Below are 13,205 nucleotides of genomic sequence, written 5' to 3'. Positions count from 1 at the left end.
TAGGTAAAACTCATGGTTATGTTCATTGCAAAAAATATCAGATTGCTGCTCTGGATTCAACTCATTGGACTATAAATGTTTCCAGATTCTGACGCAGCTCGTACAGTCAAAATAACCATGCAAATTATGACATGAATGTGAAAGACCCTCCTACATCCAGGTTTAACAATAGTTAACATGCACATTAGTAGTATTAATGTTTGATATGGCTTAAACTGACAAATACTAAATGAAGGGTACATTTGCATGTTTGCAATTGAAAGTGCTTTTTGTGCTTCATTGTAAATCACATTTGCCAGTTCAGTCTGAAATGGAATATTGCCATATCTTCCACCTTACTTGTAGAACTCTTGTGTTGCTGTCTTTTTACTGAATTGTTGGACTTTCTTATTATTGGTCATCTGCCAAGCTGTAGACACATTATGCTTTAAATTAAAGATAGAAAATTGTAAAAAAGTGTGATGCAAAGAGCGATGGTGTCAATCATCATTCAGTAAGCCAATGTAACCTGTTCAAAGAGCCCTTCATGTCCACAGTAAGGAGAAAAGATGCAGCAGGAGGAGATGGCTTTAGTCCTGTTTTAGTTCAGGCTTTGTTGGTGTCCCAAGACTTGCATAGAATTACATCATCTAATATGTAAGGAATAATGTATAGAATGCCTGTCATTATCGGACAATAACTCCCGACAGGACAAACAGGACTCTCACGCACCAGCGGAGTTAGTAGATGTGATGCAGACATATACAAGATACACGTAGTCTATCTGAAGGGAGGGGTGCCACTATGAAACCCACTGCCACTAAATCTGGATGTTGTCCCAGATTGAGATGTTGATGTCAAATAGATTAAGAGTTTAGGGGTTGTTGCCAGTTTCTGTTGGTACCAGGCTACATAGCAGTACAATGACATATACTGTATATCACTGCTTGTTTTGCAGTTCAAAGAGACTAAATCTCCTTCTTGAACAGATATTGCTGCTGGGGATTGGGACTCTACAGAGAGGGCAGAAGGATATTAGAAGGATATTTACACAATTAATAATCCATTAGAATGCTACTGAACACTGTTCTGTTAGGGGACCATCACTTACCCTGGAAGTATTACATGTTCTCTAAATAGTCCTCACTCTTCAGCTGCCAGGTTTTGCACCAACGGAGTTACAAATACTCTCGAAAAACTAAAACAAGCACCACTTCCTATTAACGGTCACCAGGCAAACTGGAACATCTACAGTACAGTATTCAGATTACCTTTGGCAATGATGACCTTGATACGACCGAAGCTTTACAAATGATGTAAATTGTATGTGAATTTATTGGCTTTTCTTTGCACACAAATGTGGATTATTACAATCCTGTCCTATTCCTTGAATAGTATACACTTATACTTCTATATTTTAAAAGCAACAATCACACACAGAAGAACATTGACTGATTGGATCACCATCACCATGCACCATGTATGTAATCTGTAATGCAACACTGCATCATTATGACACACTGAATAGCTGTCTATGAGGGTGAAACAGGAATTAGTGGACGTTGTTGATGAGAGTAACTGTCAGACAGAAACAGTCCATGTGGCCTGAGGTTTTGGGCTTAATGAACCACTTAATACCGATATACCAAATAAAACTTTTATTGTCAGGTGATTTAAGTGTCCCACAAAATAAAGCAGTCACTAATCACCACAGAAATAAGCTCCCCCATGTTAATACTAATTTTCACAGTAAAGTGGGTGAAACATCAAATAACCTTAACTTTCCACAAGTTTCAGTGAAGACATGAACTTTTCCCTATTACAGTAACGATCTGTGGAGCAACGTGTGATTTTGCTGCTGGGACATCGTACTGGGCTGATGACCTCATTGCCTTAGGGATGTCACCTGCTACAAGACTGAGGAAGGTTGTTGCTATGTTACATGATAGCCAATGTGTGTCTAACTGCAATAAGTGCAACTAATACAGATACTAGTCACTGCCTAATTTGCCTCCTCAGAATACAAATAACATAAAGGGATACATAAAGTGATAACCTCACAGACTCCAAATTACACTTACTGCAGATTAAGTATAAGTATAAGTATATATACTCTTTTGATCCCGTGAGGGAAATTTGGTCTCTGCATTTATCCCAATCCGTGAATTAGTGAAACACACACAGCACACAGTGTACACACAGTGAGGTGAAGCACACACTAATCCCAGCGCAGGGAGCTGCCTGCATTAACAGCGGCGCTCGGGGAGCAGTGAGGGGTTAGGTGCCTTGCTCAAGGGCACTTCAGCCGTTCCTACTAGTCGGGGTTCAAACCGGCAACTCTCCGGTTACAGGTCTGAAGTGCTAACCAGTAGGCCACGGCTGCCCCCTAAATTAGATTAGTGTAGGCCTACTCCAAATAGTCATGCATGTTATATCATATTCTGTCACTGTCACTTCACTCTCTTACAATGTATAATTTGTTCTTCAATGTCAGGAAGCAGCAGCACATATGGGAACAGAAAGTGTCTATTCTGAGAGTGGAAAACTACTGACCTCTGACCATGCAAATTTCATCAGTTCTGTGACTGTTACAATACAGTTTCACAGGGGGATAAACATTCTCATGCATTTGATAAAGGTGTGTGTGTGTGTGTGTGTGCACGCGCGCACGTGTGTGTGCATGTCACTGTGTGTACTTTGACCATTTTTATATCATTTGCCATTTGCTCAACCCATTTGCTACATAACCAGACAAGTTGCCTTTACTATTGCATCATTATTTAGTGGAATGTTGTTATGATTACTGTGGACAACAATTGGATTGTAGTAATGTCTTCTGAAACATCTATCATTTTATGTTAATGACTGCATATGAGGCCTCCCCGTTTGCCACCTTCAGTAAGTCAGTACTCGACTGTCAGTCTTACCAAGGGAGGTTTTTGTACGGCTCTGTATCACTGTGTGAACACAACACCACTGTGGTAACTCTGACAGTAGTCAAAACATTTGGGGAAAAAATAAACAATATATTTCTTAACCTTGTGAATATGTTGGTAATGAGAATTTGGAAATATACAACTCTACTGAACACCCCTCACACCTGCTGAACGTCTCTGCTGCAGCAGTGCAGTCATGTGTATTCTCACAGAGGGAGGTTTTTGTACGCCTCTGTATCACTGTGTGAACACCGGCCCACTGTGGTAACTCTGACAGTAGTAATCTCCTGCATCTTCAGTCTGGACTCCACTGATGGTCAGAGTGAAGTCTGTGCTTGATCCACTCCCTTTGAATCTAGATGGAGTTCCAGAATGCGGTTTGCTTGTTATTTTAATCAAAAGTTTAGGAGCTCCTCCAGGCTTCTGTTGATACCAGTGAAGGTAGTCTCCATTACTATTCCTGTACACAGCACTGCTGACTTTACAGGTCAGAATGGCCGTATCCCCCACAGATGCAGCTTTCACTGCTGGAGTCTGAGTCACAGTGTACTGACCTCTGGATCCTGTGGAGTAAATTCAAACTTGGTTCTTATCTTATGACACATACACCTGTTTAGATAAAATAGTTTTCTTATCTGAATGAAGCATCAAAAGCTGCTTTAAATAAAACATTTAAAGAAACACAAGAGTTGATACATACCGTGTAGACAGAGGAGCATTGTCAGGATGAAGGTGATGAAGGTCATTGTTACAAAATACCACAAATGTTCTCATTCACAAGATGTTCAGGTGGTTGAGGATCTTTAAGTATCATCCTGAGCACTGATGCATGTAGGCTGTGCTGCCAATGCAAAGTATTCTCATGCAAATACTCACCAAAAACAGTTAACGGATCAGGTACGTATTGAAAACATCACTAATGCTGGCTGGGTAATGTGTTCTCATCATCATTTTTCAGACTTGTTTGGAGGGGAGGGGGGACAGACATGTCTAGTACATCAACACAATGTAATCAAGTGTTAGTGAGATTTTATGCTGATTCATGGACATGGAAATACACCTCCACCATGATCCTCTTGACAGTATTTGGATCCTGAGATCTCAGCCTTTACTGGACTTACAGTATGGTGAGTTTGATATGATGCAGCAGCCATTTGGTTGTGTGGAGTCATGTGGGATGACAAATCTACTTCATCTGTTGTTTTTTTTTCTTTTCTCTTCAAAACATGAAGTTAAAGTTATAGACTTGGACTGTTGTAGTAGAGGTCAATGTCATTTTTATAACATTTGTTTGTTGTATACACAAACTATCTTATCTTGAAAATATGAAATGACATTTAAATCAATATTGCATTTTGTTGTATTTTGTATTCTCACAGAGGGAGGTTTTTGTACGGCTCTGTATCACTGTGTGAACACATATGGGGATGTGGAGACTCTGACAGTAGTAATCTCCTGCATCTTCAGTCTGGACTCCACTGATGGTCAGAGTGAAAGCACTTCCAGATCCACTGCCACTGAATCGAGATGGAGTGCCTGACTGGAGAGTGCTAGTAATGTAAATAAGGAGTTTAGGAGGCTCTCCAAATACCTGATGGTACCAGCTCAGATAGTTGTTGTTATAAACATTACTGCTAACTTTACAGTTTAGGGTGACTGTTTGTCCAGGAACAGCAGGTAATACTGATGGAGTCTGAGTCACTGTGTACTGCCCCCTGCATTCTGAAGACAAAACAAAACAAAAAACACACACATTCATAATAACTCTGTAGAGTGTCTTTAAAAATGCAAGCTTGCTCTTTTCAGTCATGAATATTATTAACAGATGTGCATCTTACCTTGGATGTGGATAAGTGTCCAGAGCAATATCACTTTAAACAACATGTTCATTTTGGACCTCATCATGAAGAATGACCTAAACCAAGCTGTCTGAGAGCCCAATAGCAGGTCACACTAAAAACCTTCTGAGTACACGGACACTTTTAATTTTGTTTTTTTAATTTTGTTTCTGTACAATGCTCTGTTTAGCTTTATGTGAATATGATCTTAAAAGATATGATCTAGTCAAGATGAACAAGCTGGTTTTGAATTGATAGCAGTGACAAAAACACACTGGATAATAATTCAATAACATATGTATATAATATAAGGGAATGATATACATTCTTATCAAGCCAGGACTTTAAATCATGATCTCCTAGCTCCTGCAACAGGTCCATATATCAGCAGAGCAGTCATGTGTACTCTGAGTCAGGGAGGTGTTTGTGCTGCTTCTGTTTGTACAGCCTCTGTGTACCACTGTGTCCCCTCCTGCAGTCATATTTTGTATTTCATCTAAAACTCACTGATAGTCAAAAGAAAGTTTCTGAATCCAGGTTCAGTTTCAGACTGAAGACTTGCCAAAGTCTTCACATTTTCAAAAACATTTGTGTGCATTGTTTTGTCATTATAAATAGTTTGGTAATATATGTTGAAGACACAAACGTTTCAATGTAAAGTAAAACTACTGCATCTGCATCCACTGCCACTGAATCGAGATGGAGTGCCTGACTGGCGATTGTTACTTTAGTAAATAAGGAGTTTAGAAGGCTTGTATATAAGGAAATACATTTTCATCAAAACAGGACTTGAAATCATGATCTCCAAACTCTTGCAACAGGTCCATATAGCAGCGGAGCAGTCATGTCTACTCTGAGGGAGGTGTTTGTGCTGCTTCTGTTTGTACAGCCTCTATGTGGAGTCCACTAATATTTTCTATATCTAATCTAAAAGTCACTGATAGTCAAATTAATGACTGAATTCAGGTGCTGTTGTAGACTAAACACTTATCAAAGTCTATGGATGTTTTAAAAAACGTTTATATGTATTATTGTGTGATTGTAAACAGTTTGGTAATAAATGTTAAAGTTTCAATGTAAAGTACAACTACCGCATATTTATGTACATAAATGCATTTGGGGGAGAAAAAAGAAAAACTAAAGTAACTATTTTAACCTTGTAAATATCTTGATAATGAGAAATGGCAAATGTATTACTGAACACCCCTCACACCTGCTGAAAGTCTCAGCTGCAGCAGTGCAGTCATGTGTATTCTCACAGAGGGAGGTTTTTGTACGGCTCTGTATCACTGTGTGAACACCCACACACTGGCGGTGGGGTAGTGGAGACTCTGACAGTAGTAATCTCCTGCATCTTCAGTCTGGACTCCACTGATGGTCAGAGTGAAAGCACTTCCAGATCCACTGCCACTGAATCTGGATGGAGTGCCTGACTGGAGAGTGCTAACACGGAAGATCAGGAGTTTAGGAGGCTCTCCAGATACCTGATGGTACCAGCTCAGATAGTCGTTGTTATAAACATTACTGCTGACTTTACAGTTCAGGGTGACTGTTTGTCCTGGAACAGCAGGTAATACTGATGGAGTCTGAGTCACTGTGTACTGCCCCCTGCATTCTGAAGACAAAACAAAACAAAAAACACACACATTCATAATAACTCTGTAGAGTGTCTTTAAAATTGCAAGCTTGCTCTTTTCAGTCATAAATATTATTAACAGATGTGCATCTTACCTTGGATGTGGATAAGTGTCCAGAGCAATATCACTTTAAACAACATGTTCATTTTGGACCTCATCATGAAGAATGACCTAAACCAAGCTGTCTGAGAGCCCATTAGCAGGTCACACTAAAAACCTTCTGAGTACACGGACACTTTTAATTTATGCAAAGTGCCCTTCTATGCAAATACTCCTACTGGACAAGTCAGGTGTAGATGGATGATCAGAATTCTGACATTCCTGTCTCTTTTCACCACTGAGAAGCTGAATTTCAACTAAGGCCGTTTTAAAAAAGTCTGATCAAATCTGAAATTATTTTCAGAAAAAAGAAAACATGTTTTTGACAGACTTAATGTATGATAAAAAATAGAAAATATCTCAGATGTGAAATGCATGCAAGTAGTTTTTAAAAGGTGACTGTTCATATTATGTTTCAGGTTAAGTGTAATCTCTGTTAGGTGGCTGAACGTTTGGAATCCATTTTCAGAGCCACCCGAGGTTATCCATGCCAATCTTAGTGGCACCCATAGACTTCTTAGTGTCGCTTGCATCTAGAACAAGACACACTAAATTGAAAATATGCATGCAAACATAGAGCACTTTAGACTGGTGATTCTAGTTTCTATTTTGTTTATGTTGCTTTAGCATATATGCAACATTCTTTGGATTAATTAAGGGTTTTCAACCAGTGACTGCTTTTGTGCTCACAGCTAAAATACTGTGAACAGTTGCGCCATCTTCATAAAGTTGAGCTGAGTTTGCTTTCAAAAGTTTTGAACTAAAACATATGATGGGCTGATTCATGGTTCAAGCAATACACCTGCTCGGCTTGGTAACTGGCTGTGACCCTGGCATGCATATAGCAGATATTGCTGAGATAAGCGACAAGGCACCCTTGAAGAGATAGTTTGAGTTTAGCGACAAGTAAAAAGGAGGAAAATGGGGAGGACGTGGGATATTTTGGAATGTGGATACTTTTTGTGCTTCATTGTAAATCACATTTGCCAGTTCAGTCTGAAATGGAATATTGCCATATCTTCCACCTTACTTGTAGAACTCTTGTGTTGCTGTCTTTTTACTGAATTGTTGGACTTTCTTATTATTGGTCATCTGCCAAGCTGTAGACACATTATGCTTTAAAAGGTAGAAAAAAAAAGTGCGATGCAAAGAGCGAAGGTGTCAATCATCATTCAGTAAGCCAATGTAACCTGTTCAAAGAGCACTTCATGTCCACAGTAAGGAGAAAAGATGCAGCAGGAGGAGAGGGCTTTAGTCCTGTTTTAGTTCAGGCTTTGTTGGTGTCCCAAGACTTGCATAGAATTACATCATCTAATATGTAAGGGATAATGTATAGAACGCATGTCATTATCGGACAATAACTCCCGACAGGACAAACAGGACTCTCTCGCGCCAGCGGAGTTATTAGATGTGATGCAGACATATACAAGATACACGTAGTCTATCTGAAGGGAGGGGTGCCACTATGAAACCCACTGCCACTAAATCTGGATGTTGTCCCAGATTGAGATGTTGATGTCAAATAGATTAAGAGTTTAGGGGTTGTTGCCAGTTTCTGTTGGTACCAGGCTACATAGCAGTACAATGACATATACTGTATATCACTGCTTGTTTTGCAGTTCAAAGAGACTAAATCTCCTTCTTGAACAGATATTGCTGCTGGGGATTGGGACTCTACAGAGAGGGCAGAAGGATATTAGAAGGATATTTACACAATTAACAATCCATTAGAATGCTACTGAACACTGTTCTGTTAGGGGACCATCACTTACCCTGGAATTATTAAATGTTCTCTAAATAGTCCTCACTCTTCAGCTGCCAGGTTTTGCACCAACGGAGTTACAGAAAAACTAAAACAAGCACCACTTCCTATTAACGGTCACCAGGCAAACTGGAACATCTACAGTACAGTATTCAGATTACCTTTGGCAATGATGACCTTGATACGACCGAAGCTTTACAAATGATGTAAATTGTATGTAAATGTATTGGCTTTTCTTTGTACACAAATGTGGATTATTACAATCCTGTCCTATTCCTTGAATAGCATACACTTATACTTCTATATTTTAAAAGCAACAATCACACACAGAAGAACATTGACTGATTGGATCACCATCACAATGAAGTAAATATCAGAATACAGAAATAATAACGCCTTGGTTTTTTTCGTCATGATTTCAGATACAATTATTTTCATTTCCTGGTGACGTGTGCTGCTGTTTCCTGTAGTTCAGTGTGCCAAACTTCCCTTTGGTCTTCAGGGAATGGCAGAAAAGCAAGTGTTGAGCAAGTAATCATCTCTTGAGTCTACATAATGTTGCCTCCATTTCCACAGCAAACTTTCAGTAACCCAAAATGAGTTCAAATTATGTTTCAAAATGTGACACGATGTCTCATCATACATTAATGGAGGTGCACAGGCATCATCAAAGTAAAGAAATGGAATGTCATGATGTCATAACATGGAAAAATAATCTCATCCAAGGCACCCTGTAAAATCAGTAGATTTCTACGGAGCCCCAAAGGTGACATGCAGGAAAAAAAGAGATGGTGAAAAAAAAGGAAGGGGGGTTTGATCGAGGAAAAAATGGCTCCTGCTTTTTACTATCTATATTGCCACCTACAGGACATTTCTGGTAGGCTATGATATTACCGTCTTCTGTCATCTTGATTTCCCCTCAAACCAAGATTTCTTCTTCCTCAGCCAACCCCCCCCCTCCTCAATTAGATATTCTACAGTAATTGATTGATACCGGGTCGGCTGTCGCTGTCCGCGGTCCTGAAACATGGTGCTTATACTTGATGGGTAAGCATAGGCCTAGTTTGTGAATCTAAAGGAGATAAAAACGTGTAGACAACTTGCAACTTTCTGTTGCAGAGGATACATGTTCGAATGTTTCCAAAAACAGCTTTAAATTCTGCATGCTCTAAAGATGCAGATGCAAGTGGTGTTTTTTGTACAGGCTCTGAATTAGGCTTATCTACTGTGGTGGATGCAGATGCAAGTCACTAAAGCGCGAGGAGGTTTTTGTACAGGCTCTGAATAGATTTGTACCACTGTGGTGGACTTTTGGTAGCGGCACGAAGCTTGATGTTGGAAGTAAGTAGCCTATAGGACTAATATAATGTTTTGCTTTTTGGCTTTTCGCTGAAAATAGCGTAGATTTGTCAAACTGCTTTCATAACGTGTTTCGAATAAGAAATAACATTAGGCCTACTAGGATTTCTTAGACAAAACCTTAGCCAATAGACTAATTGCTGTTTTTTTTAATAGCAATGAATCTATTATAGACTATAATTGTTTTAATTTGTTCTCGTTTATAATGATTGTATCCTCACTGTACGCGTCAAATGCCATTTTTCTATTTGCTGAGCTACTATAAATTGTATAGGCTATGGTTAAACCAAAAAATTACCAAATAAGATATATAAATCTTTAATATTCATTTGATGTCAAAGAGATTATGGCTGCGCATGCGGAGTTGCTCTTGAATTGAAATTTGTGAAGAATAATGGATAAATATTAACGTTTGTAGTTGTGCGTATTTGGAGGTAGGGTTTTTGTACAACTGCTGATAGGGTTTGTATCACTGTGGTACACTTTTGGAAGCGGAACGAAGCTTGAAGTTGGAAGTAAGTGATTGTTTTTCTTATGGACTAAACCTAAATGTAGGTGATGCGATTCTTTCAGGTTAAAACCTTCCAATTTTGTGTGCGATTTTATGGTCCTTTTGCATATATATTTTGATGGTAAAAAATCTCTAGCGTTCCCGGCGAATCTAACGCATAACAATGAACTTTTGGCATCTGTAAAAAGTAGGCTTAACTTTTTATATCATTGCCGAAATGTACAGAATAATTGATATATACATGGTTTATGTCTATTTATGGGATCATTGCTGAAACCTGCTAAACAAGTTCATTGGTTAACTTTTTTCGGTCGAAACCGTCGGCTGTTCAGAATAGAAATCAGTTAAAAAAAAAAACTTCAAAAATGTTTGCATGTTTTTATTTCGAACGGCGTGGCTGTCTGTTTGTTTTATACTGAATTGAACGAAGTTGCAAACCGATATACCGAACATGGAAACGAAATATTGCGAACGATATCAATGATGATGGCCATGCTATTTTCAGATAATCCCTACAGTTAAACACCTGGACAATATTCATGGCTGTGAATGTTATCTAATCTACTTGCTGTCCCATTCGTGCCTCCCTCTGCCTTTCAGGTAACACCAGCCCCAAACTGACAGTCTTGCCCCCGTCAAGCGAAGAGCTCTCCAGCAAGAGTACTGCCACGCTGGTGTGCCTGGCCAACGGAGGCTTCCCGTCAGACTGGGCTCTCAGCTGGAAGGTGGATGGGAACAGCAGGCCTGGGGTGGCCAGTCGCTGGGGTCCAGAGAAGAACGGCTTGTACAGCTGTAGCAGCACCCTGACCATACCTTCCCAGGAGTGGACCAAGGCTGCCTCAGTGACCTGTGAGGCCAAACAGGGCTCCCAGTCTCCAGTCACCAAGGTTATAAAGAGAGGTGAATGCTCTGACTAGAGTAGCCTACTTCCATTTTCTACAGTCTGGGTGACTGATTATAGTATTTGTCTTATTTTTTATCGTTCATGTGCTCACTGTACTGTGCTTACTGTCTTCATTGACATACAGCCACAGCCTTTACTGTTATACTTGTTCTGCCTGATCAATGAGAAAATGTTCTTGTGCCATTTCTGTTGCACAATTTGACTTGGAAAAAATAAAAGCTTTTTACTGAACCATACCTATGTTATTCAGTTATTGTTAACATTTAGAAAGAAAATGTATTTTATTAAAGATAAAATTGCACACACCCTTACTACAGTTCATCAAATACAGTTTCAAACAACCGTGCAAAAGTGCAGCACACCTGCTAATGGTTCATTTCTATTCTGAGAGCAGCAAAACCACTGAACCGTGGCCATGCAAATGAGAGTTTTGATACATCAGTGACCACTTACTTACACTCTAAAGACAATCTCCTCAAGACTGTGTGTGTGTGTGTATGATTCAGTTAAACCAACATTTAGTCAATATCTAAAAAAATGACCAGTTGATATAATTATGAAAGTGAAAGTTTTTATTAAAGATTTGATATCACTCTTTGTTGTCATTTTATAGACCAGTGGTTCCCAAACTTTTAACAGGCATACCCCCCATTATGATCTTCCGGAGTACCCCCAACACCACCAATTGTTAACAAGTTTTTTTTTAATTGTTTTATTAATATTTATTTTTATCAATTTTGTCGAGAATAGTGAATAGGATCATAAACATATGATACAAATCTCATCAATAGTCAACATATGATAGGCCTACAAATGTGCTGAATATAATGATTTTAAATAAATCTGCACCTAATCTCACACACAATCGTCTTGTTGAATGCAGTGATCTTATCTGCTAGGTGCTTGTCTTTGCCTTGTAACTGGAGATTTAACTCATTGAGCTTTCCAAATATATCGCTAAAATAAGCCAGCTTCGTCAAGAAATGTTCATTAGTGAACGTGCTTGCAGATTCAAACATGCGCTCTTCCTCCAAGAAGAGGCGACTCGGAGCTCAAACACGTGACAGCACTTTACCTCGGGAAAGCCTTGCCTCGCTATGAAACAGTACAGCCTTTTGGTCAGCTCCCATCTCCTCTCAAAGTGCGGAGAATAGACACGCTTTTAAGGGCCGGGTCTTGATGAAATTCACCACTCTCACAACCTCGTTCAAAATCTCATTCAGGTCGGGACTAACGAGCGCTTCCCTATGAATAACACAGTGCGTCCATTGCGCAGCGGGTGCTACCTGGGCCTAGGCTACAGATAAAAATAATAATAAAAAAAAAACTCCTGTTTTTCACGTCAGTTCGCGCCCCACCTGGCATGTCTCCGCGGCCCACAGTTTGAGAAACGCTGTTTTACCCTCTCTGTCTCCACTCTCGAATATTTTGTTAATGCGGAGAAAATAAGATTGTAATGTGCAGTGCAAATGCGGAAGTTAAGTTACCAACGTGGGATAGAGAAAACGTTTGAAAAGGCATAAGTTATGACTTAGATATTTTTTCCCGTACCCCCTGAAATCAGTCCACGTAGCCTACCCCTGGGGATACGTGTAGCCTACCCCAGTTTGACAACCGTGGTTATAGACAATCTGAGTTCTAAATATAGTCTGGCAGTTGTAGTTGGAATGAATGGATTGCGCTAATGACTCAGTGGAAACCCATTTGGATTACTCTTGCAAGTAGCAGATCTAAATGCACACAACATACGATGCTAGAGAGGTACAGTATGAGCAGAGGTTTTGGAGCTTATCATCATGTAGTAATATCTTGCGTCCTCACATCATTGTTTACTACAACTCCCAGTATCCTCTTGCCCTGGTCCCACAAGACCACACTCCACACTTTCCTCATTGGGCTGACATAGAGTCATGTTATACATGACAAAACATACACTCACAAATGTACTTACAATATACCGTATGTAATCTGTAATGCAACAATGCATGATTATGATACACTGAATAGCTGTCTATGAAGGTGAAACAGGAATTAGTGGACATTGTTGATGAGAGTAACTGTCAGACAGAAACTGTCCATGTGGCGCAAGGTTTTGGTCTTAATGAACCACTTAATACAGATATACCAAATAAAACTTTTATTGTCAGGTGATTTAAGTGTCCCACAAAAATAAAGCAGTC

General features: G+C 39.5%; 1 long non-coding RNA gene and 3 gene segments (V, D, J or C); 2 read left to right on the top strand and 2 right to left on the bottom strand.

Annotated features, from left to right (window-relative positions):
• Nucleotides 1-3,130: 3,130 nt before the first annotated feature.
• LOC143136414 (immunoglobulin kappa variable 1-39-like) lies at nucleotides 3,131-3,724 on the bottom strand. The segment is given in 2 exon segments: nucleotides 3,131-3,478; nucleotides 3,616-3,724. Coding segments are annotated over 2 exon segments (372 nt in total).
• A 61-nt stretch (nucleotides 3,725-3,785) lies between these two features.
• Nucleotides 3,786-5,834, top strand: LOC143136415 (uncharacterized). Its single transcript, XR_012989309.1, has 2 exons — nucleotides 3,786-4,042; nucleotides 4,295-5,834. It is a non-coding gene; the product is annotated as an uncharacterized LOC143136415 (long non-coding RNA).
• Nucleotides 5,835-5,890: 56 nt separating this feature from the next.
• On the bottom strand, nucleotides 5,891-6,587 carry LOC143136411 (Ig kappa chain V region 120-like). The segment is given in 2 exon segments: nucleotides 5,891-6,368; nucleotides 6,485-6,587. Coding segments are annotated over 2 exon segments (432 nt in total).
• Nucleotides 6,588-9,278: 2,691 nt separating this feature from the next.
• LOC143136502 (Ig kappa-b4 chain C region-like) lies at nucleotides 9,279-11,256 on the top strand. The segment is given in 3 exon segments: nucleotides 9,279-9,298; nucleotides 9,468-9,592; nucleotides 10,722-11,256. Coding segments are annotated over 3 exon segments (462 nt in total).
• Nucleotides 11,257-13,205: the final 1,949 nt, after the last annotated feature.

The sequence above is a fragment of the Alosa pseudoharengus genome, unplaced genomic scaffold, assembly GCF_046254945.1.
Source record: "Alosa pseudoharengus isolate Yale_2024_CS ecotype anadromous, Long Island Sound unplaced genomic scaffold, YU_APseudo_1.1 YU_APseudo_1.1_scf_20, whole genome shotgun sequence".
Taxonomy (NCBI): Eukaryota; Metazoa; Chordata; class Actinopteri; order Clupeiformes; family Clupeidae; genus Alosa; species Alosa pseudoharengus.
This window is presented reverse-complemented; position numbering and strand designations above follow the sequence as displayed.